Genomic DNA, 22,747 nt, shown 5'->3' on the forward strand with positions numbered 1-22,747 from the left:
AACCTTCCTGTATTTGGTCAAGTTTCCAGTTTCCCTTCTCTGTTGGTTCAGGACTTTTTTCTTATAAGGTCATGTTCTGAGTTCACCTGATTGGACCTGTGCCCCTGTACCTGGTTGCATGTGCCCCACCCAAAGGGTCTTTGGAATCTAGCCTCTGTACCTTGTGCCACGGTTATTATTTTCATTATTAAAGTTTTTCTTTTCTGGGCTATTCCATCATTCCCATTCCTCTTTATTAGCCAGCTCCTCCCGGCTAAGCCAAGTAGGGGGATCACAGTGGGCTTCTAAGCCCATAGTTCTTCATTCTCTAAATCCTTGATTTCACCTTCTACAACTTTGGCAACGTGGCTGGAGCACTTGCTGGTGAAGACTGAGGCAAAAAAGTCATTGAATACCTCAGTCTTCTCCATTCCTGGGTAACCAGGTCTCCTGTATTCTTCCTGAGAGGACTCACATTTTTCCCTAGTCTTTCTTTTATTGCTGATGCACCTGAAGGCACTTTTTTGTTAGCTATGATGCCCTTGGCAAATTTACTTTTGCTGGTGCTTTTGCTTTCGTAAACAGCTACCTGGCTTTTGGGACAATTTCTCCGTGTTTATCCCAGGCTACTTTCCCTGATTGCACCCTCTGTAAGCTACCTGTTTAAGTTTGTCCAGGAGCTTCTTGTTCATCCATGCAGGTATCCTGGTGTTCTTCCCTGATTTCATCTTTGTAGAAATACATTGCTTTTCACCCTGGAGAGACAATCCTTGAATATCATGTAGCTCTCTTGGGCTCCTCTACCCTCCAGGACTCTATGCCACAGCACTCTATCAAGGACATCCTTGAAGAGACCAAAGTTTGCTTTCCTGAAGCACAGGGTAGCAAGCTTGCTTCTCACTCTTCTCATTGACTCAAGGATCTCAAACTATACCACTTTGTGGTCACTGCAGCTCAGGCTCCCCTTGAGCTTCACATTCCCCATCAGCTGCTCCTTGTTGGTGAGAACTGAGGTCCAGCATACACCTCCCCTCACTGGTTCCTCCATTTGTGGTCACTGCAGCTCAGGCTCCCCTTGAGCTTCACATTCCCCACTGGTTCCTCCGTCACTTAGAGAAGGAAGTTACCATCAGTGCACATCTGGAACCTCCTGAACTGCCTGAGCCCTGCTGTGTTGTCCCTCCAACAGGTATAAGGGTGGTTGAAGTCCCTCATGAGGACCAGGGCTTGCAAACATGAGGCTGCTCCTACCTGTCTGTAGTGGGCCTCATTGACTCAAGTCTTTCTGGCCAGGTGGCCTGTAGCAGTTCCCCACTAATAATGACACCTGTTCCTGCCCTCCCTTTTAATCCTTACCCAGTCAGCTCCTCATCCATGCCCAGGTCAAGCTCCATGCATTCCAGCTGGTCAACAGAGAGGGCAATAACATTCATCTCACATGCCTTTCCCTCGTAAAGTGCCTTTGCCCTTCCATTCCAGCCCTCCAGACACAGGAACCATCCACTTCTCAGGTTGCCAATATGGTCCATAGCCCTGCAGGCTTGCACACATCTCTAGTTTCTCCTGTTTACTTCCCCTCCTATCTGATTTCTTTAGAATAGAGGATTTAAGGTGGGCCCTGGTGAAGCTCTCTGCCTGCAGTGGCTGGAGTTCCTCAGTGCTATTCCTTCAGGTGTTCTCCACTGACCTGCACACTCTCTCCAGCCTCGGTTCATCTCTTTCTGGCTCAGAGAGCCAACTGGTATGAGTGGGATGGCATGTGTCATCATGGCACATCTTATCACTGCTAAATCTCTTCAGGTCTCTTCAATTTTTACACTTAAAGTGCAATAAATGCCCACAGTAAGAGATACCTGGACAGGATTTTTTCACTGTATTCATAACAATTACTGATCTATCAATACAGTATGAAAGCCCATTAAGTGTGACACTGAAGAAGCCTCAATCAAATATTTCAAGCCTACAAATACTCAGTGGCACACTTTCAAAATACTTCTACTACCAAACTACAAATTTTTATTATAATAATTTCTAACTTAGAATGTATTTGAAGAAGGACTATTACTGCCTTGCTAAAGGACAAATGAGCATTCTTCCATAAATGTCAATAAAGCCCTAGGATTGCTGGACTATTGACAGTTTATGACTGCTCTGTGCAACTTCTGCACTGTAGTTAGAAAATTCAGTTTATCACAAGAATATATTAAAAGGCTGCTGTGGGAGACTGCCACATCCTATGATTATCGCATTTTCTAAAATTGTAAATAAGAACCAATGAATTACATTGTTTTCAAGTAACAGCTAACCTCAACATTCTGCAACATTCACCATTTAGGTTATATTAAACATCCTATCAAGCTAAACGGCATCATTTGGAATCTGGGGGAAGCCAACATTCTAGATGCAAAAATTCTATCTCCACCTGCAAGATTACATAATTCTTGACAGCTTTGCAAATTTTGCCAAATGATCCTGTACTGTGCGCACTATTTTTCTAAATCAAAAGAGTTTCATCTTTAAAATTATAAATAAGCCTTCTATAGTTCTAAAAAACACACTGAACACAAATTCCATTTGGAGTGACAATTTCCGTTCATTGAGAGATTTGAGGCATTTCTGAAGAGAAATGGCACCAGCAAAGTCGTTGAATCCAGTTGTATTGCACTGCAGAAGATGTTCCGTTAGCAGCGTCCTATGGAAGAAAAAGGTACATTTCAGTGCTACTGTATTTTCTAAATCTCGGAATTGGGTTGGCTTCAAGATAGGCACACATTCATATTGCCTGAAATCCCTCACTTCACTCTCACCACGTAGCCATCTCTTTGGAATTTGAAAGGCAGGAAGACAGCAGATGTGCAGTAGCTTGTGTCTCTTGTGTAAGGAAGGAAGCAAGTTTTACTTACTACAGCACTGGCCACAGTGAAGGCAACCAGCAGAGAAACCATGACAATGGTCCAAGTAGAGTGAAAAAACAAGCTTTCCTCCAAGTAAGAAATCTCAGCCTTTCTCCAAACATAAAAAAATGGCCTACCCAATTTAAGACTTCAGCAAGTATTTCAGAATCAGAGACGTTCAACATGTTATTTTGTTCTTTTGTTTGATCATTCAAGGGCTTAATGTGAAAACCATGAGTCACTAGGAACCAATATGCCCACTTACTTTTGACCCTCACTGTTGAAAGACTGCGGCTTCGAGCCACCTGCGAGACAAAGAGAAACGGAAAATCAGGTGTGCTAAAGAACTGTAACCAAAAAAAGCCACCTGGGGACCCATCAACATTCAGAAAATCTGCACATCTATCAGTGCAGCTCTACTGTTACTAAGTCAAGTTCAACAGCTTTCTAGTTTTTTTTCACAGTCTGCACACACACAAAAAAAGGGAGCCCTAGTGAAAGCCTCTCACATTTTCAATATTCACATTTTAAGTTGAGGGCACCTATGTCAATTTAATAAGATGGGCTAACAATTAGAAAAATGTACACATTTTTAACAGAAATAATTTAAAACATTTTGTAACCATAAAATATGCAGAACTCTGCTAAAGTTTCATATATCTTACGTGTACCACCTTCCCTTCCCGCTCACCTTACATCTATTTTTTGCCCCATTGATGCATTTCGTAAATTAGGAGTAAATTTAGGTTACTAATTCCAGGAGGCAGAACTACGTGTTGTATATGTACTCCAAAATGACTGAAACACTTCCAGATGATGCAATTATTTATTCAGGAGGGCACTAAAGCAATGGGAGTATGGGCAAAGCACTCCAAGATACACAGTTGATACTTCTGAGAATTTAACTATGATCTACTTCTCATACAGTACTTCTACTGATTATTATACCAGGCAATAACTATCTGTCAGTTCAGCTTCACTTCATTTGAGACCATCAAGCAAAGGCACTTATTCCCAGTTTCAAAATGTACATGTGGCACATCAGCATTTTTAACAGGTTGCCTACATTCCTAGTTAAAATACTTGATGCTGTTAACACTACAAATGTTCATCTGAGGCTTACTGGACCACACAGCAGAGGACGGCCACAGCTGCAGCTTCTGCTCCTAATTCTGCATCTACGAGGACACTACAAGAGAAAAGTTTGATAAACCACTTCTGAGAGAGTTTTAATAAAGACAGACTCTGCAAGCCATGACAGACTTGCCATGCTGGAGACAAGGTTTGAGGACAGAGAGGAAACACAGTAAGCTTTCCCTTTAGAACAGACTCTGACAACAGCCATACATCTGCATAATTAATACATTAAGGAAAATGGAACTATTAATCCTATATACAGGATGAGGCACTAAAACCTAATTGGTATTTGATATACTACTCCACCCATCTAGGGAACAGTTAAAAACCTATCTTCTTAAATTTTAAAAACCGTGTTGAAATCTACTGACTTCCCTTAACATATTTCTTGAACAAAATACGTACCATAACCATTTTTTTAGTGACTACCTCTCCCTTCACAATTACAGTACCATCTTCTATCAGAGCAGGCCAGACGTGATAGGCCACAAAGGGAGCTGTGAAATCTGAGTCAAAGCTACGATAGTACCTGTTGAAACAAACAGTACAAGAAATGTCTGCATATAAGTGCCAAAAGACAAATACATTCCAAATCATCAATGCTGATAAAAAGTAGCTATAGCTCTAATATCTTTCCACATAACAAAAGTATGTATTCTTTATGTAGTCCTGTAAAAGTAAACGGACTTGGAAGACAGACTTATCAGAATATACTGTTTACTTATACTGACAGACATTCTAATAAAGCCAACTCACACTTCAGAAGGGCACTAGACCTTAATTTTTGCATAAGCCCCACACAAGCCAGGGCCCCTGTGTCCACTGACAGATTAAACCTTCTGAGCAGCAATTTGGCAGACACAGTTATCCCCTCTTCCTGGAATATCTTGCTAGAACAAGCCCCCTATAAGGATAAATAACACATCTGGCTTTATGGACTCAAACTCAGAACAAATACCAAATAACAGAAATTGTATTAAAAGCAATGCATTTATACTTTAGTAATGTATTACAATAGCAAGTTATATAAAACAGTGTCATAACCAGAGGCACAAAGCAAGGCATAGGGAACAACGATGTTTGGCTGGCTCTTTGTGGAATGTTATCACATGTAATAAACAGAGGTATTTTAATTTCTACAATTTTAATTTGCCCCATCTCTGTGTACCACATACACATGCTATACATGTAAACATATACATATGCCACATTTATTTAGCTAGAGAGACAAATGTACGTGTCTCCCACAGTAGCACACAAAACATATTACATGTGGTTTCTTAAGGCCATACAAACCAAGTAGGTGGAGAAAGCATCTCAAGACTACATCACAGTGTTGGTGCTTCTTAATCTAGCCAATAGCTTTGAGTGTCAAAAGCTAACTGTCCTGTATTTGGATAGGATCATTGAGTAGTCCTGAATGATTTTGTATTCTCCTGTCAAGAGTCTACTTTCATCTTCTCTACTTCTCTCCTTGACTTCTCAAGCTCTTTGCAACCTGGGTTCCATTCTATTCTGAATTATTACTAGAAAACTCCTTAATGATGTAAGGTGTTTTGCTTTTTAGAGCAATTTTTTACGACATATCAATCCCATTAATTTTCTAGACAACATGGAAGCACCCTCTGTCTGCTAAAAAAGCAGCTTGACCCTATAGAAAAAAGAAAAATTATTAACAAAATTCCCATTTTTAAGAGGCAGTTTTGGTTTTGCCCAGCTCTAAACCAGAAGAGATGGGAGAATATTAATACTTGTATGTTGTACAGCAGCCACAGTCTGGAGGTTGCAGCAAACATGTTGATGATCCTGGTAATGACACCAACTGATCTCAGTAAACATGACTTCTACAGAACAGGCCAGTAGGGAGGAACAAAGATGCAAACATTTTTAAAAAGGCAGCTAGAGACTAAGCAGGGCAAGCTGATGATCATTTTCTTCTTAAATGATAAATTTCATATGCTTTGAGACTGAAGTTTATCCAGAAAATTGCTTTGCTGTTCAATAAAAAAAAATATTTAATGCTTATGTACATGCTAATATTTACACACTATCCTAAACCTAAAAGACATACCAAATTCACTGCAGGCCAGGGGGTTTTACCCCAAATTAATGTTTAGCAATTTTGAACTGCTATATTAATTAGGAAACAAGTAGACTACAAAACCTTTAATGGTAAGTCTGACTGAATAGAAAGATTTCTCACATGTTCCTATTGAAGCATTCTCCATCAATACCAAAGGAAATATCAAGAGGAGGAATGAGTGTCTGCATTGCAAAAGCCAAACAGCACAACTCTCGAATCAAACCGCTGATGACAACGAAATCAACTTCTCCTGGACATGGAAGCCTTGGGTTCTTGTTCATGGAGCAAACTACATCCTGAAAATAAACATACATGAGTAATTTGCATTCACTAACAATTTTTTTCACAAGCAAGTATAGAAATCCCCCGTAAATATGCCTCTCAGCTTTCTACATTTAAAAATCAAAGTATAAAAAGCTCATAGTAATGTTGCCCTGGACTATTCCAGGAAACAACAGTTTCAGAAAGAATGTGCTGCTATAAACAAACCAAACAAGCTATTATTAAGTCATACATACACTAGTCCTAGCAATATTGTTCTAGAAAGTAAACTGCTACAAGACAAAAGTCCATACAGTGGCCCTTTTCTCCTTCACATTACAGTGCATTTCTAATTTACATATTCTGAATTTACTAGCTCCTGAAAGAGACCACCACATTACTTCCCCACTGCCCTTGACTTACATGGACACTGTAACAAACGTCATACAGATCCTTGTGGCAAGCTATATAATCCAGGACACCGATTTCAAGTGATGAAGGTCCCCCTCTGTGACATATAGCCAAAGTGTCTTTTACATTTATTTTGACCTTCCAGAAGGCCACCTTTGCTGCACGGAAAGATTCCTGCAAACATAAAGAACATCTAGTTAAATACAGGAGACCCAGTTTAATTTTTTGTCAGTTATCTGAGAAAATTAATTTAACCCACTATCATCAAAATAAGGAGGAATATTATATACTGTGTAAAGGAGAAAATTAACTCATGAGAAAGGAATTCTCTGACTGAGTGTAATTTATGTGCAGAAGATAAGATTGAAAAGCTTCCCACCTAATCTTCTATATTTGCACAGGATTCCATCACATACCCATGATCAATGCAATCACATTCAAAGATATGAGTAACAGCATTTTATGTGCCACAGCCTAACATCTAAGTCAGAAACACCTCTTTTGTTGGGAGAAGAGGGTGAATTGGAGATTGTAAACTGAATGACAGTTGAAAGAAAAATCTTCAGTAAGCAAAATGTGCTTGGGATCACACACATTAAGAGATGCTGCCTCTCTAATACAGGTATGTGTTACACCATTTTTATAGAAAAGAAGATTCAATACAGAAAAAATGAAGACTTTCTTCAAACTGAGTTCATGGTAAATGTGGGGTATCTACGTGGTTTCAAGGGACCCAATTAAACTAAAAAAGCACATAGCTACAAGCATAAGGAAAGCATGATATGGAAAGATTTTTAACTTTGTAGTATTGGAGTATTTAATGCAGCATTCCCAAAAGAATTTTTCTAACTAAGGCAATGTTGATCACTGCAGATACCTTGTACTTTTCAGACCAAATTATTTGACCAATTTCAGACCAAATTTCACTCTTTTAGTACCTGTACAATAAATCATTGGCCCTTTCCAATCTTGGGACAGGTCAGGTAGGACACTACATTGAGAATTCAATGTAGAAGTGTGAGGGGAAGAAAGAAAAATCAAAATAAAAAAGGAAAGAAAGCTTTTCTTCTCTGCACTTGACAGAAATGCTATTTTACCCACAACTTAAACCAATGCAGACATAGTATTTTACAACACTCCTCCTGTAAAAGCAGAAATAATATTTCTTTCTCACCACAGCTGCAGTGTATATTATCCTCTGCACCGTCTCCAAGTCACAGAAGTATCGCCTCAAAGCGGCCTCTGCCTCCAAGCGCTCTTTAGCATAAATGAAGTTATAGCGAGCTATGAGGCAGGCACGGTGTGAAGCGCTGCCCCTCCTGAGCCGGGGAGGTGAACAGGGCCTCACGCAAAGGGCGCGGCACTTGGAAGGACGGACACAGGGCCTGACACAGGGCCTGACACAGGGTCTCACACGGCACGGTGGAGGAGAGACACAGGGCCTGACACAGGGCCTGACACAGGGCCTGACACCGCACAGTGGAGGAGAGCAGGCCCTCAAAGGGCACGGTGGAGGAGAGCAGGCCCTCAGACGACAGGGAGGAGAGCAGGCCCTCGGACGGCACGGCAGAGGAGAGCAGGCCCTCAGACGGCACGGTAGAGGAGAGCAGGCCCTCGGACGGCACGGCAGAGGAGAGCAGGCCCTCAGACGGCACGGTAGAGGAGAGCAGGCCCTCGGACGGCACGGTAGAGGAGAGCAGGCCCTTGGACGGCATGGTAGAGGAGAGCAGGCCCTCGGACGACACGGTGGAGGAGAGCAGGCCCTCAAAGGGCACGGTGGAGGAGAGACACAGGGTCTCAGACGGCACGGTGGAGGAGAGCAGGCCCTCAAAGGGCACGGTGGAGGAGAGATACAGGGCCTCAGACTGCACGGTATTGGAGAGCTGGCCCCTGGACGGCACACTGGAGGAGAGCAGGCCCTCACACGGCACGGTGGAGGAGAGCAGGCCCTCACACGGCACGGTGGAGAGCAGGCCGTCAGACGGCACGGTGGAGAGCAGGTCCTACCACAAGCAAGCCTACAATACACGTGCAAAGAAGCTTCATGTCACTTTACTATCCTCAGATGCTTTTCCCTATGGCAGATTTCTTCATCAATTTAATTTTTACAAGGGTAAGGTGAGTTTTGAGCCAAAGCCATTAAAGAAGCTACAGCTGGTTAGTCTAATATGAAGGCATTTTCATAATATGTTTTATAGCCTAAAGCATAAATGGTAAAAGTAATGTAACTTGTAAAGCACGTAAGGCCAAGCACTTTGCTCCTAGGAAACACACTTTTAACTAGTAATATTTTGGAGATTTGTTCCTCTTTCAGTAGCACTGAAGAGTACTGCTGAAGTCAAACAAGTAAAAATTTAACACTACAACTACAGAGCAGAACTCTTTAAAAGAGGACTCATTAACAAAAAAACTCTCTATTTCACACAGTTGCTCTCCATGTATTTTGTAAAGGTGCATTATTTGCTGTTTTGTCTCAAACATAACATAGTTGCTTTAAAATAAAATATTTTGGCACTAGAACAAATAATCTAGAGTTTATGTTTCTTCATAACAAAGTAAAAAAGCTTGGCTTTTGTTTATATTTCAATTTTAAATGAGGAAGAAATTCATGCTACCTAACATGACCGATTTCTATGAATCAGTGACTTCTCTGAGTAAGGTCTCTACCTGCTCTGGATGACAGACTTTCTGCAATCCAGCATAGCAATCTCATCCCGCAAGTTCTCAATCTTCTGCTCGTACTCATCCAGTTGCTGTAATCTCTTTAAGCTGCATGGTTCAGCACGGGAACACTTCAGACTTAACCACACAGAACAGTCAGTCTCAAGATGTCCTTCTATCAATGTAAACTATCTATCAATTAATCCTCATCATCAAACAAAAGGAGCAGAAAAAATAGGAAAATTATTGAGCAAGCTCCTTATGTTTGATGAATAATTTCAGCATGCTTTCCTTATGCTGAAATACAGGAAAAATCCAGAGTTTAAAAACAAATGAAACAAAGCAAACCCTTGATCTTACTTTAAATTGTGTAAGTGTATTGTGGCAGGAAAGTAGATAGAGCACTGTGTGCTATACGAAAAATCACTGGTTAACATTTGGCATCCTTATGCTAGCTCAGATGATCAGGTTTAAAAGAAACTAATTTATTTCTCATATTTAACATATTAACTAAACCATCTCAGTTTTCTTTCCTACAGATTAAGAACCTATGTATTGTCTTCTATCAGGTTCTTGGGCTCTTTTCTTTGCTGAAATATATTAGTCAGTCAAAAGACATCTCGCATGTTATTCAAGTAATACCAAAAGCTAACAATTCCTCTCCTGCTGTCCCCAAAAGAAGGAATGATTCTTAAAGATTGGCAGACAACCAGTGAAGCAAATTTATCTTCTGTCCTTTACTCTTAGTTAATATTAAAAACTATCCCAACATCTGTGCTCTCCCTCCAAACACCTGTATTACTGTTGTCTCTTACCAAAAGCGGAAGGAAAAAAGAAATATTTTCTATTTATTTTGGTATTCACTCTGTCCTTCCTTTTCTTTACTGGAGGACCCTGGTGAGATTTTTTTGAGGATCTGAATCAACAAAAGCTGTAACATTTATCAGTTGACAGGATTTTTTGTTCCACCTTTTTAAGGAACAAGCTAACTGAGATGACCACAGGTAATAAGGCCAGCAACATCTGCTAAGACGAAAGACTGCACAGTTCCATCCTAAGTCAGATCCTTCAGGAAGGACTTCTAGCAGAACAGTAGTAAAAGAGGGCTCAAAAATTCTACTGTAAAGGACAACTGGGAAAGAAAAGCAAATTTGGGAAGAAGAGCTCTAGAAATGGGCATGGGGAAAATCCAAACTGACATTCTTGGAATCACTTAGTAAGGGAATGAAATTATATCACTTAATGTACTGACCCAAGACTCGTGGAACGTTCATTGTTCTCATGGTAATAGGATGCATGAGAATGTGTCTGCCACTCCATGGCCATTTATAAATGGCCATGGAACTGGTAATAACTGCACAAACTTGTATCTGAAGCAACTTAGTAATTTTTTATATTATAATGCTCCATAAAATATGTTTTATGCAACTAGTCAAAACTCTTCAAACCTAGTCACTTATCTGGAAATCCAGCTCTCTTCCTCCATCTTATGACAGTGACTTTTATCTTCTTGGGTATTTACATATCTAATTAATTTACATGTCTAATTAATTTACATGTCTAATTAATTGTGACATGTTGTAGGTCCTTCAATAAATCTTACACTGTAGCTACTCGACTTTTTGTTTAGGGTTTGCTCAGCATGCAACACTTCATAGACTATAACTCCACAAGGGATTGTCACGGACTATACAAAACCTTTTTATGTAGAATACTGGCATGTTTTTCAACACCTCTGCCTAAAGCAAAATCTACCAAGTCAATTCATTAATGTGGGTGTGACTGTATCATTTGTACACCACTTTGGATATATACACTTGATACAGTGCTCAGATGCATTTTGCAACTCTGGTTTTAGACCAGAAATAAAACATTTTACAAATCTCCATCAATATTTAGACATCAAAGGAAAAGAAAAACCAAAAAGTAAACAGAAAGAAATGCAGTTAATCTCCCTACTCTCGTTCCATCTGGTTGATCTGCGCACGGGTTTCACTTAGTTTGTCCTCCAGGTCTTGAAATTCACATTTCGGTTTGCAGGCCAAATCTCTCAGCTGTAGTTCTCCTTCAGTTGAATCCTACCAGGAAATTAAGTCACATTGCTTGAATGTTCTACCATATAGATTCCTTCAGTAAAGTACTAGAGCATAATGGGCAGATATATTTCTAAATATTTCAGCAACAACCATTCCTAAAGAAACTGAGAACAAAAGCTATTGCATTCTCTCTGAGACATAAGCAATACCTTTCAGGCACACCAAAGAAAGACTCAATTACAGAAAGTAAAATATTCACTTATTTTATACCTCATGGTAGAAATTATGGAAGAACAGCATATGCAGATTTACTGCCTGAATCATTACAAAAAAGCATTTTCCAGATGTGTTACATAGTTGTTTTTTTTCAGTTAGTCAACTTCTGATTGACTAAATCACCAACTCAACTAAACTTTTTGGGATAGCAACTGCGCAAAAGGCTTTTCTTTAAATTTTGAATGTCACATGCAATTACAAATCTGTAACTGGTATTCCTGGTGTACTGTCATTCAATAACTTTGTTATTTTATATTTGGGAGGGGGGTTTCAGCACACCACCACTCCTACTGTATACAAGACTCTGACTCTTAAGGGATATCACTTTTTATTTGTCCTATTTTAATTGTGAAATATTTTGACAGAGCAGGTCAATGAGAAACCAAAGAACGTGGAGACATTACTGTCAAATCTCAGGATCTTGAAGATCTTCTCCTAGCCTGAATTAGCCAACTCTCATATTTTCTTTCAAGCCAGAAAGCCACAACAGATCTGTTTTTTCTGTTAGTATCAAACAGTATTACAACCCCTTCAGTAAATACCAAATACATATGAACTCCAAATATCATGGCAGGAGCATGGTGCTATCATGACACACATGAACACTTCTTTTAACACTCTAGGAAATAATATAATGTTAAGATATCCTTAAGAGTTTTTTCATTCAAATAAAAACAGTAAAAGGAGCTCACATATTAATGCATAGAGTTTATGCACACCTTCAGCTTACACACGTATTTTCACAGTGCTATTTTTTCTAAAAGAGACATGGCATAAATACTGTTACTATGTCTCTGCAAATGTAAATGGCAAATCTGTATCTAGAAAAGGAAAGCAGTATAATAACACAGACTTCTCATACAAAGCAAATTCCTCCATAATAGCATGGTTGTCTCCATAGGTGTCTCCACAACAACTAAGGACATATTTCATTAAGTAAAATCTGAGGGAGGCTAATATTAACAGGAATTCATTAAAGTGCTTCTGCAGGTATAAATTCACATAGTTCTATTCCCTTAAAAAAGTTTCTTACACACCTGAGTAAGGTTGTCACTTCCTGAAGCATAGCACACACTTGGCAGGAGACAGCTTTTTATTTTTGCTGCACATTCATCTAAGAAAACACATACATTAAGAAATGGTGAGAACATTTACAGAAAAAGCCAGAGTTGGAAAAAATGGCACACGTGAAATGTGTTAGTAATTTGACAAGGCACCAATTTACCTCCTTGAGATGTTTCATTGAGAATTGAGAAGAGCTGCTTTTGAATTGCACTGTTCAGTTCTAATATTTCACAGCATCGGCTTAGATTTTCATCAGCAGAATTCCCCTGTAAATTAATGTGCATTATTACATCTGCAACTAAAGTTATTCCTGTTACAATCATGGCACGTACCCCCCCATAATTACATCTTCCCAACCTTTTCTTACTGGATCCATTGGAATACTCATTTTTGAATACTTATTTCTAATAGGCAAATGAGCAAAACATCAGGACTTCTATGACCCAGTTCATTCACTACTTGAGAAAGCATACTCCTTTTCCATCATAAAGAGGATGCAACTACAAGTTGAAGTTGAGTTAAAATCTTTCAACAGTTATTAAAATAATTTAGCAGATTATTTTGGATTGCAGATTATTTTGGATGTTGGATTTTTAAAAATAGCCAAAAATCTGGTTTTCCATATTAGCTGAAATAATACATATAAGGTTCTTATCTTGCTTTGTCAGCAGTCACATGAAGCCTCCATGCAATTTCACCTGATTTTTAAGAGTTACAAACTGAAACATATACTACTGAACGAGCAAAACCCAGCATTATGCCTAGGAAACACTTTCTGCACCTGCCAGAAGAATACACACTTTGTACCTGCTTTCCTTATCTTTACCTATAATTTGTGTATCACCTTACACATAGATCACCCTCTAGGTCTTCAGGTTTTAATGACTCCATATGGTTTTTTACAAGCTTCCAAAACAGCTGAAATTCCCACCCATTCCCCCATCAGCTTGTGTTTTCATTGCTGCAACATGCTTTCCTTAGGCCTTGGGGAGCGCAGTAAACCTGCTCACCTCCACAAGAACACGGCTGCAAAATGCATTTTTCCAGCTCATTACAGCAACATAACAGGGTGTTTCCATCTGGCAGTTCCTCTTTTTCTGCAACAGTAGCCTAAAACTGTTCATCTTCATTTCCCAAGACTGTAAAGACTGTTCCTAACCAACTTATGATGGAGAGGTCAGCTCCCACTGCCGCTCAGCCCTCTTAAGGTCTGCCTCCAACAATCATTTGCGAGACTTTGAAATGCATGACACTGTTCCTCCTCTGGCCTCCTCTGTGGTGGCTTTACCAGCTATTCCCAAACCCCTTAAAGCTGCCCTTTGCCATGAATCTTGCAGAAAGTTATACTGCCATGTAACCGTAACTCCTATTCAACCATGAAGTAAAATATTTGCCCTGAAAACACTGCATCTCTTTTCTCACCAACCACAGCACACACAGTAGGTGGTTACAGACTCGTGACCAACTATCTGCATCCTGAGGGTACAGAAACTTGGGAATGCGGGACGGAAAACTCTGTCAAGATTTTTTTCCACTGAGCAAAGTCACAGCTGTGAAGTCTCATCTTTCTCTAATTTAACACCTTCTCTACTGCTTCAGTGTTTCACCTCCTCAGTTTCCCGTTACCCCTTCATGGATTCCGCTTCACCCACCGGCAGCCCTCACCCCGTAACGGAAACTCCTCCCTCACCGCCCCCCGTACTGAAGCCGTTTGGCGGCCGTGCTGCGTGTTGCCTTGCCTCAGCCTTTCACTCTAACAGGTTTCCCCATCCAGAAAAGCTGGGATGCTGGATAACCCCTTCTCACTTTCAGCAGCCTTTTTCCTCACGTTTTCCTGACCGTTCCTGCGCCCCAACCGTTCCTTCTGAGCACATCCCCAACCGTGATCCTTTCACCTGCCGTTTTCAACGTTCCTTCTCTTCTAAGTACAGCCGGTACCGATCAAATCTCACTTTTAACCTCCAACCCTTGTTTTCAGGGGACCTTGTCACGGACAAAAAGCCAAAAAACCGAGGCTGTGGGAGCTTAACAGGTGTTAAAACTGCCGCTAACTGGACGCGCGTGCCGGGCAGTGTCCCAGATCGGCCTGCGGAACGAGTGCCGCTGCCTCTGGCCCCGAGGAGTGGCAGGACTCACCTCATAGTTCTGCTGCCAGCTCTCCAGCTTCTCCTGCAGCTCCCGGGCTCTTCCCGCGCCAACCAGGTTCTTTAAGTCTTTGGCCATGGCTAGATGTCAGCTCGCTCTGCTGTCCCTCCGGGAGTATTCTTCGGGCGGCGCAGGTGTAAAGGAGATGGTAATGCCAGCCCGGCCCCCTTCCCTGGGCTTGGCCGCGTCGGAGGGCCTCTGCAGCCGCGGTGGTGTCGCAACGGCTGGCGCGGTGGTGCCGGTGCCACGGTAATGAGGGGGGCAGCGAGACGCCTCGCGGGGCGCGTGGATGGCTCGCGGCCGCCAGGTGACGCTGCCGGGTAACGCCGGTGGCTTGAGCCGCAGGGTCCCGGCACGCGGAGCGGCACCAGGGGGCGCCCGCGGCCCCTGCGCAGCGGCGGCGGTGGCGGGGAAAGATGGCGGCGGCCGCCCCCGAGCAGGTCCGTCCGCAGCGGGACACGGGCACGGGGAGGCGGCGGCGCCATCCCCGCCGGGGCCAGGGGGGAGCGGGGCCGCGGGGAGCAGGCTGTCCTGCCGGGGGTGCTGCTCGCTGAGGGGGCGTTCGGGTGGGGGTGCCATTTTCGCTGCGGTGGGCGAGGCTGGTGTGGTGCCGGGGCGCTCCGGCTGGGGAGGGGAGAAACCGCGCTCGGGCGGCCCTTCCCGCCTTGTGCCCGGCGCTGTTCGGACAGAACGGGCTCGGCCGTGCCGGGGAGAGACGGCCCGAGCCTGCTGTCCGGGCGGGGCGGCGCCGTCCTGCCCGCAGGCGTGGGTATGTGACAGACAGAAATACTTGGTGCCCTGGGCGTGAGGCGCCTGGCGTCTGAGCGGTGCGGGGACGGAGCCGCCGCGCCTGTCGAGGCGCTCGGCGCTGCCGCGGGCGGGAGGCAGCCGGGGGTGCCTGCGGCGCCCCGCAGCTCCTGTGGGTTCTGCAGGGTCACAGGGGGTCCTCAACATCCCCGAGGCAGCGAAGCCTCCACAAACTCGTCCAGGTCAAGCACCTTTCTCAACACCATCTCTTAATAGTTCTTCAACAGCAGAAAAAACCACGGTGTTGTTACTCGTTACGTCAGTGTAGATATGTGCAAGTGCAGTTACTTAAGGTGTAGCTTTAGGGTTCATTTCAAGTGAACAAACTTAATTCCATCCAAAAGATCAGACTCCTTCTTTGAAGATGTGAATCCCTAAATAACAAACCGTTCCATTCGAGGGAAGTGGAACAAAATTTTGGACAGCTACGAAAATACATTAAAGGTTTATTTTTACTATGAATACGTACAAGAGTTTCCTCTATTACTTTGTTACATTGACAGGATATCCCTTACAATCTCATAACTTCAGATTATTACATGAAAGCTACTCTGGCCAAATTCCCCATGCCAGGTTTGAAGCTTCACAGTATCTTTCTCAATGCTGCATGCAAGCAACAGGAGTTGAATGCAAACCCTATGCTGTCAAACTAATTTAAAAACTGTATCCACCACACTCATTTTAAATAGCCACTGAGTCTATCACATATGAGCATGGAGGGAACTAAAATCCTGCGTATTGGCGGATGACCTGCAGGATTATGTCCTGTATCATTCCTGAGAGGTAAAAACTTGATTAATTTCTTGGTAGCTGGTTTTAGTTTTTTAACTGTAACAATATAATTAATAATTCCTATTCTGCCTTGATAAATATGAGATATAAAGCCATATATTGTTTGAAAGTATCTGGATTTTAAATTTAGTCATTGTGCTAGCAGAGGTTGCTGTGGTTCTAAGTGTGTATTGTGACAGCCAGGTACCAGACTTAAATCTAATACTGAACATAATATCCAATATATCCCACTAGTCAGTTTACATTTTTTGCATACATATGTGTGTGCCATCGTAGCTAATTTACATGCCTTTTAAAGCTAACCCATGCCTTGTGTTACAGCAAAGCTCTAACGGCCCGGTGAAGAAGTCTATGCGAGAGAAGGCTGTGGAACGCAGGAATGTTAACAAGGAGCACAACAGCAACTTCAAAGCAGGATACATTCCAATTGATGAAGACCGTCTCCATAAGACAGGCTTACGTGGCAGGAAAGGCAACTTGGCCATTTGTGTGATTGTTGTTCTTTTTATTTTGGCCGTCATCAATCTGATCGTGAGTATCATAGCTATAGTGGAAGCAACATTAGGTCATATTTCATTTTGACAGTTCAGTACAAAAAAGTTTCCAGTATGGCTGAGGCCTTAAAACATGCTGAAGGAGATTCTCATTTTTCTTCTTTCTTTTTAGTTCTTATGTAGTCTGAGCAAGGTTAGATGGAAGAATGGTGTAAGTTCAGGCATGAGTATTTTGGTAATAATGGTCACCTCATGAGAAGTGTTATTAGTACATATGCATTCAGGATATATGGCATATAAAACATGGCTTTATTTTATGTTACAGAGCTGTATGTGAACATTCAGAATTAACCAGCCACTGCAATTTAAAGCTTCATTGTTCTAATAATCACATTTTTATTGCTTGGTCAATGAGAAGTAACAAACTATTTTTCATAATTGCACATCCATCTGGGAGGATGCATTCTTGCAGTTCAACATACTATATACCAAGCTGAACTATTAAGTAAATTTATTTATTACCCTTAAATAGAAAAAAGATATAACTATGGATATGATTTAGTATTTCATATATATATATATAAATCATTTCAGTTACTGTTTCAAGTAAGTCTAAAAATAATTTAAAATGCTTTTCATAATTAAACGTGTTATGGTGTTTTCAGTAGGAACAAACTAAAGTCAACTCACAGTTAAAGCTCACTTAAACACTAGCATTAATAATTGTTCAAATAAAACATCTAATTAATACAGTAATTGTGTGGGAAGATCTGATCAACATAATCCTTGAAAATGTGTTTCTCTTTCAGATCACCCTGGTTATCTGGGCCGTGATAAGAATTGGCCCCAATGGTTGTGACAGTATGGAATTCCACGAGAGTGGCTTGCTGCGCTTTAAGCAGGTGTCTGACATGGGTGTTATACATCCCTTATACAAAAGCACCGTAGGAGGGAGACGGAATGAAGACTTGGTGATCACTGGGAATAATCAGCCTGTAAGTTATACCATGGATTGAAAGTGTGTGAGCAACACTAGAGAGTTACACTCACATTGCTAATAAATATTACATTTGAAACATCATTAAGTTCATGCCTTTGTTTCTGAAGATTGTATTTCAGCAAGGAACAACCAAGCTTAGCGTGGAAAAAGACAAAACTTCTATCACCAGCGATATTGGCATGGAATTTGTTGACCCACGAACACAAAATACTTTGTTCAGCACCGACTATGAAACTCATGAGTTTCATCTGCCAAATGGAGTTAAAATCTTGAATGTACAAAAGGCCTCTACAGAAAGGGTATGTCTCTTATTTTGTGTAAGTAATGAGAATACAGCCCACTGTTTGTGTAAGGGTAGAGTAGGGTTAGTGGTTTTATAGGGGGTTGAGTGTGCCTTTGGAAGCACTGAGCAATCCTGTGCAGAAAAAACACCCACAACTATAAATACATAGGAGGAACAGATTCAGTGAAAACAGAGGGGTAAATTTACATAATCTGTCTTAACAGGAAGCCTGTATTTGGTACAACAGCTGTGTATCCCATAAAATTGTCATATGAATTGTTATCTTTATACAAAAAATTAATTTTACATACCTTCCAAAATTCAGTAATCCTGTTTTGAAATTGAACATGGAAAATAACAAATATGCAGAAGCTAGTGGCAGAAAGGAAATTGAAGTTTTTTATTAAATTGCACAGCACTACTTTTAAGGTAATTAAAGTTACTCAGACAAACACAAGTGCCACATTTTCACTAATCCGTAATAAGGTTATTTTGGTTGTGTTCTTAGATTACCAGCAATGCAACCAGTGATCTAAACATAAAGGTTGATGGTCGTGCCATTGTCCGGGGAAATGAAGGTGTTTTCATCACAGGCAAGACAATTGAGTTTCGAATGGGTGGAAACATGGAACTTAAAGCAGTAAGTATTTCAAATCAAAGCAATTTTTTTAACAGCTTAGCTTCAAATTTAAGCTGATAATAAACTGATGTAGCTTTATATATTTTCAAATTTTATATAAATTACTCATGCATAAAAGTTAGTATATTTGGTAGGATTTAAATGGATGATTTATTACTTTGCTGTTAAGTAGTGATTGAGTAGCTTCAGGTAACATTGATTTACTACTGTTAAGACACCAAAAACCTACTATGCAGTTAAAGCTAAGCTATTGGCCTCTGTACTGACGTGAATACCAGAGGGAGTTAATCTCCTCTGGAAGCTGAACCAGGGTTGGCAACCTTTGCCAGAAGAGCAGAGCATATATTTTGGAGCATTACCTTCTGTGATGCTGCTGTAAGACTCACTAGCATTCCTTTAAGATTTCTGGAGATTAAGATGGCAGTATATATGGAACGATGGGAAAGAAGGATAAAAATAAAGGTATATGCACTTTGAAGTGTGAATGAATTTCATGTATGAATTCAATTTCCTTTTTCCTGTCCATATTTTACATTTACTGCAATTGCTAATAAGAATGTAAAGTGAAAAGTTCCCTACTGCTGTCTTTCTCCATATTGATCCACCACTGGAATAGAAAAGTGCATTGGTGACTAGAAATCCATAGGCATCGCTATAATTTTCATTAAAAATTGAACATTTGTATACATACCTTTTTTATTACTGTTGATTCTACAGCCATTTGAGAGATGTTATTTATCCATGAAACCAGTTTGTCCTTCTCAAAAACAATCTGCCTTATTTACATTAGAAGCTGTAATTCTACAATTTGTTTTCTTTCCCTCTCCTTAACAGGAAAACAGCATCATCCTGAACGGAACTGTGATGGTCAGCCCGTCACGACTGCCAAGCTCCTCTTACGGGGAGCAGTTCAGTAACGGCAACTGGCTGCGCTTCAAGCTGTGCATGTGCGCGGACGGGACGCTGTTCAAGGTGCAGGTCACCGGGCACAACATGGGCTGTCAGACCTCTGCCAACCCCTGCGGGGCCACGCACTAAAACAAACTGTGCTGGGACCGGCCTCGTCCGTGTTTACAGAGATTTGTATGAAGTCATTGCATGCCTTCCAGGGTTTCTTTTTTTACAGCAGTTTATACTAACATTTCTTACATAGTGTTTTTAAGGAAAGGCTGTTACGGTCAGCACTATTAGGTCGTCATCCTGTTAGCTGCAGTAGTGGCACTGAATCTGTAAGCTTTCAGTGTACGTGCATACTGAAGTACCTTCTTAAATTGGGATCAGTAGAATATATGTAAAGAACACGATCTTGGCAACAACTCTACTGCCTACAGTTTTCTCTAGAGGAGGTTTTTGTCCTACATCCCAAGACCTTGAAGACTGCTGAGAACACAACTGCAGTCTGAAGTACTTCAACAGGAATGTCAACTTTTTCTTGGAAATAGATTTTCCTAGGATGGCTGAAGTGGCAGACTTTTCTTTCTTGTTGATACATTGATTTACCCCAAACTTAGGTGGTTTACCATATGTGTACTAAGAGGGGTAGTGGCAGATTCACTTTAAAATATCACATCATTTCTGACATGTATTCATTCTCATGTCGTTAAAAAATTATGCTATCATAAATAATATTTGCAAAGTAATACTGAGTATGGAAATTTAACTTGCATTTTGAAGTAGTATTGTGGTTATTGAAGTGTTGCTTGAACTTCCATTCTATCTGTGCAGTTAATGCATTCTGCAGTTGCTTAATTTATGTGAAGTACTTATAAAACGTGTTTATAGTAAAAATACATTTAAAAAAATGTACTTACAACTTGCTTACTACCCAAAAATAGTGTTTTCCTGGGTGTTCTAATGTGAACAGTGTCTGAGTCCACTAACAATAGGTAATAATCTAAGCATAACTGTTGCAGCAGTGTCTGAGGTCAGATCTTTCCTTCTTCATAAATGTCAGTACTGATGCATTACTGAGAACATCAAAACATTAACTTCTGAAGTTAAACTGCAGGTCTGTAATAATAAACGTGGTGGTAGGACATCAGATAAATACATGTGTATCAGAATTTGTCAGCAGTGAAACTATGGTGAACTGGGGCCTATTTGAGCCTTCCAACTGCTTCTGCAGCAGTGAGGTGTTTTGTGCTAAAAATAGACCCGCTATTTATAAGATTCCTTCTTTCCTCACCCCATGTATTTCTTCAGTTTAAAATAGCTTTGTTTTGCAGTAGCATCAAGTAACCTTAATATTGGAGGTCTCAAAGTGACTTTGTAACAGCTTTTTGACAAAATTTTTGATAAGCACACACTTCTTTACCTAAAAATTGTGCGAGTTTTACACATTAACTTCAGAACTGATTATTTGTTAGAGGACGATAAACTATCTACCCTTGTTTTACAGCGCTCAAAGTACATAGGATTCCATAAAATACAAATCAGCTCCTGCTGGAACAAGAAATTCATATCTAAGGTCCCCTTTCTGAATTTACTGGCAGGCAGTAAGCACTCATGCAGAATGTGTACGGGTGGAAGTGATTTTTGGAGGGGTATTCATCAGTCAGGCAGTGCAGCACGTGGGGGAGGTCACAGGAGTCATATTTCCCTCACTGCTCAAAGGCAAAGCCAGATTTTGATGCTCAGTAGTCGTTGCGGTTTTGGGGCTGGACAGCAGTGGGGCTGTTCTGACAAAATCAGAATAAGCAGAATATGATGTAGCAAAAAATACTGAGTTCTCACATTAAAGATTGTGGAGAGGTACTAACATTTTGCATATTTCCTTCATGGACCTCATAGTTTTATCAGAGTTAATAGTTACTAAACACTTTAACACACATTTTGCTGCTTTACACCCACCTTTGCTGCTAAGCAGTGCCTCAGTTAGAGGCATCTCTAACATCTGTTAGAGTTAAGAGGAGGAAATTAACTACCAGTTTTAGAATTTTCACTCTCATGCTAATGGAACTTTGTCACTTTTGTCACTTCATGTATACAAATGCGAACACATTAAAAAATATAAAGAGCAGTATTCTCAAAGCTGAAGTACATCTTGAAAATAACAGATACTACCTTGGTCAAGTAGGTTAAACACATATTAAAGCTCTCCTCTGATTAATACTGACATGTCTATATGCTAGTATGGGATTCTTGTAATTAGAGTTCTTTTTAAAATACTGTGTGCAATGTACAGCTGAAAGATTTGTCACAAAGGTACTCTGAAATCATGATCTCCAGAATTGTTTTTGAAGTGTGGATTTTTTTGTCAAAATGTAGCAAAACCAATCATAAAAATACCAAATGAAATAAGTTATCAAATTTGCTAGCCACTGTGTATTGTTAATATATTTTATATTTATATTACACAGTTTGAGAAATGTTGGCAACACACATGCCTTCTGTTGAGCACTTACTTGTTTATCTTCTAACTGCCTAAGGTACATTTTTCTATATGTATTTAAAACATTGAGTGGAACACTGTTTATTTCAGTCCCATTATGCACTTAAGATTTTGTGTGTATAAAGTGTATTCTACATGCCTCTGTAAAATGCCATACTGAGTATGCTGAAACAACCTGCATGTGAAGAGCTCTCACCACCTGTAAGTGTGGTGGTTGTTCCAATGGGTGAAAGGCAGTAGAATTTCAAATGCTTGTTTTGAAATAAAAAAAATAATTCTAAGATGCAGCCGCAGTTCAGAAGTGTTATTTGTAAGAATATAGTTTTTCATTAAAAATACATTGTTGTGTTATTGATATGACAGCTGGAAGTATAAAAATTGTTCCACACCTG

At 40.6% G+C, this 22,747-nt stretch overlaps 2 protein-coding genes across 2 annotated transcripts; one reads left to right on the forward strand and one right to left on the reverse strand.

Moving 5' to 3' along the window:
- Nucleotides 1-284: 284 nt before the first annotated feature.
- Nucleotides 285-15,059, reverse strand: SPATA18 (spermatogenesis associated 18). The gene is made up of 15 exons (XM_041402794.1): nucleotides 14,940-15,059; nucleotides 12,964-13,069; nucleotides 12,776-12,852; nucleotides 11,386-11,504; nucleotides 9,433-9,564; nucleotides 8,669-8,783; nucleotides 8,356-8,591; nucleotides 7,940-8,261; nucleotides 6,778-6,939; nucleotides 6,214-6,389; nucleotides 4,416-4,539; nucleotides 3,997-4,062; nucleotides 3,011-3,178; nucleotides 1,336-1,460; nucleotides 285-360 (listed from the first exon to the last, which is right to left on the reverse strand). Exons 1-15 carry the CDS (start codon nucleotides 15,024-15,026, stop codon nucleotides 285-287), a joined length of 2,091 nt encoding a protein of 696 aa, XP_041258728.1. The 5' UTR covers nucleotides 15,027-15,059.
- A 274-nt stretch (nucleotides 15,060-15,333) lies between these two features.
- On the forward strand, nucleotides 15,334-22,642 carry SGCB (sarcoglycan beta). The gene is made up of 6 exons (XM_041402878.1): nucleotides 15,334-15,388; nucleotides 16,869-17,078; nucleotides 17,851-18,036; nucleotides 18,149-18,340; nucleotides 18,833-18,964; nucleotides 19,799-22,642. Exons 1-6 carry the CDS (start codon nucleotides 15,365-15,367, stop codon nucleotides 20,000-20,002), a joined length of 948 nt encoding a protein of 315 aa, XP_041258812.1. The 5' UTR covers nucleotides 15,334-15,364; the 3' UTR covers nucleotides 20,003-22,642.
- The last annotated feature ends 105 nt before the right edge of the window (nucleotides 22,643-22,747 follow it).

This window comes from Onychostruthus taczanowskii, unplaced genomic scaffold (genome assembly GCF_017590055.1).
Source record: "Onychostruthus taczanowskii isolate IOZ18803 unplaced genomic scaffold, ASM1759005v1 scaffold2, whole genome shotgun sequence".
NCBI lineage: Eukaryota > Metazoa > Chordata > Aves > Passeriformes > Passeridae > Onychostruthus > Onychostruthus taczanowskii.

What these genes read in the sequence shown, in the direction of transcription:
- SPATA18 (XM_041402794.1), bottom strand. Translation starts at nt 15,026, where the DNA reads ATGGCCAAAGACTTAAAGAACCTGGTTGGCGCGGGAAGAGCCCGGGAG. An exon ending in GAAGTGACAACCTTACTCAG is followed by an intron (nt 11,505 to 12,775) that starts GTGTGTAAGAAA and finishes ATTTCCTGGTAG; the next exon opens with GATTCAACTGAAGGAGAACT. An exon ending in GAATGCTTCAATAGGAACAT is followed by an intron (nt 4,540 to 6,213) that starts GTGAGAAATCTT and finishes TTGTTTCAACAG; the next exon opens with GTACTATCGTAGCTTTGACT.
- SGCB (XM_041402878.1), top strand. Translation starts at nt 15,365, where the DNA reads ATGGCGGCGGCCGCCCCCGAGCAG. An exon ending in TCACTGGGAATAATCAGCCT is followed by an intron (nt 18,037 to 18,148) that starts GTAAGTTATACC and finishes TTGTTTCTGAAG; the next exon opens with ATTGTATTTCAGCAAGGAAC. An exon ending in AAAAGGCCTCTACAGAAAGG is followed by an intron (nt 18,341 to 18,832) that starts GTATGTCTCTTA and finishes TTGTGTTCTTAG; the next exon opens with ATTACCAGCAATGCAACCAG.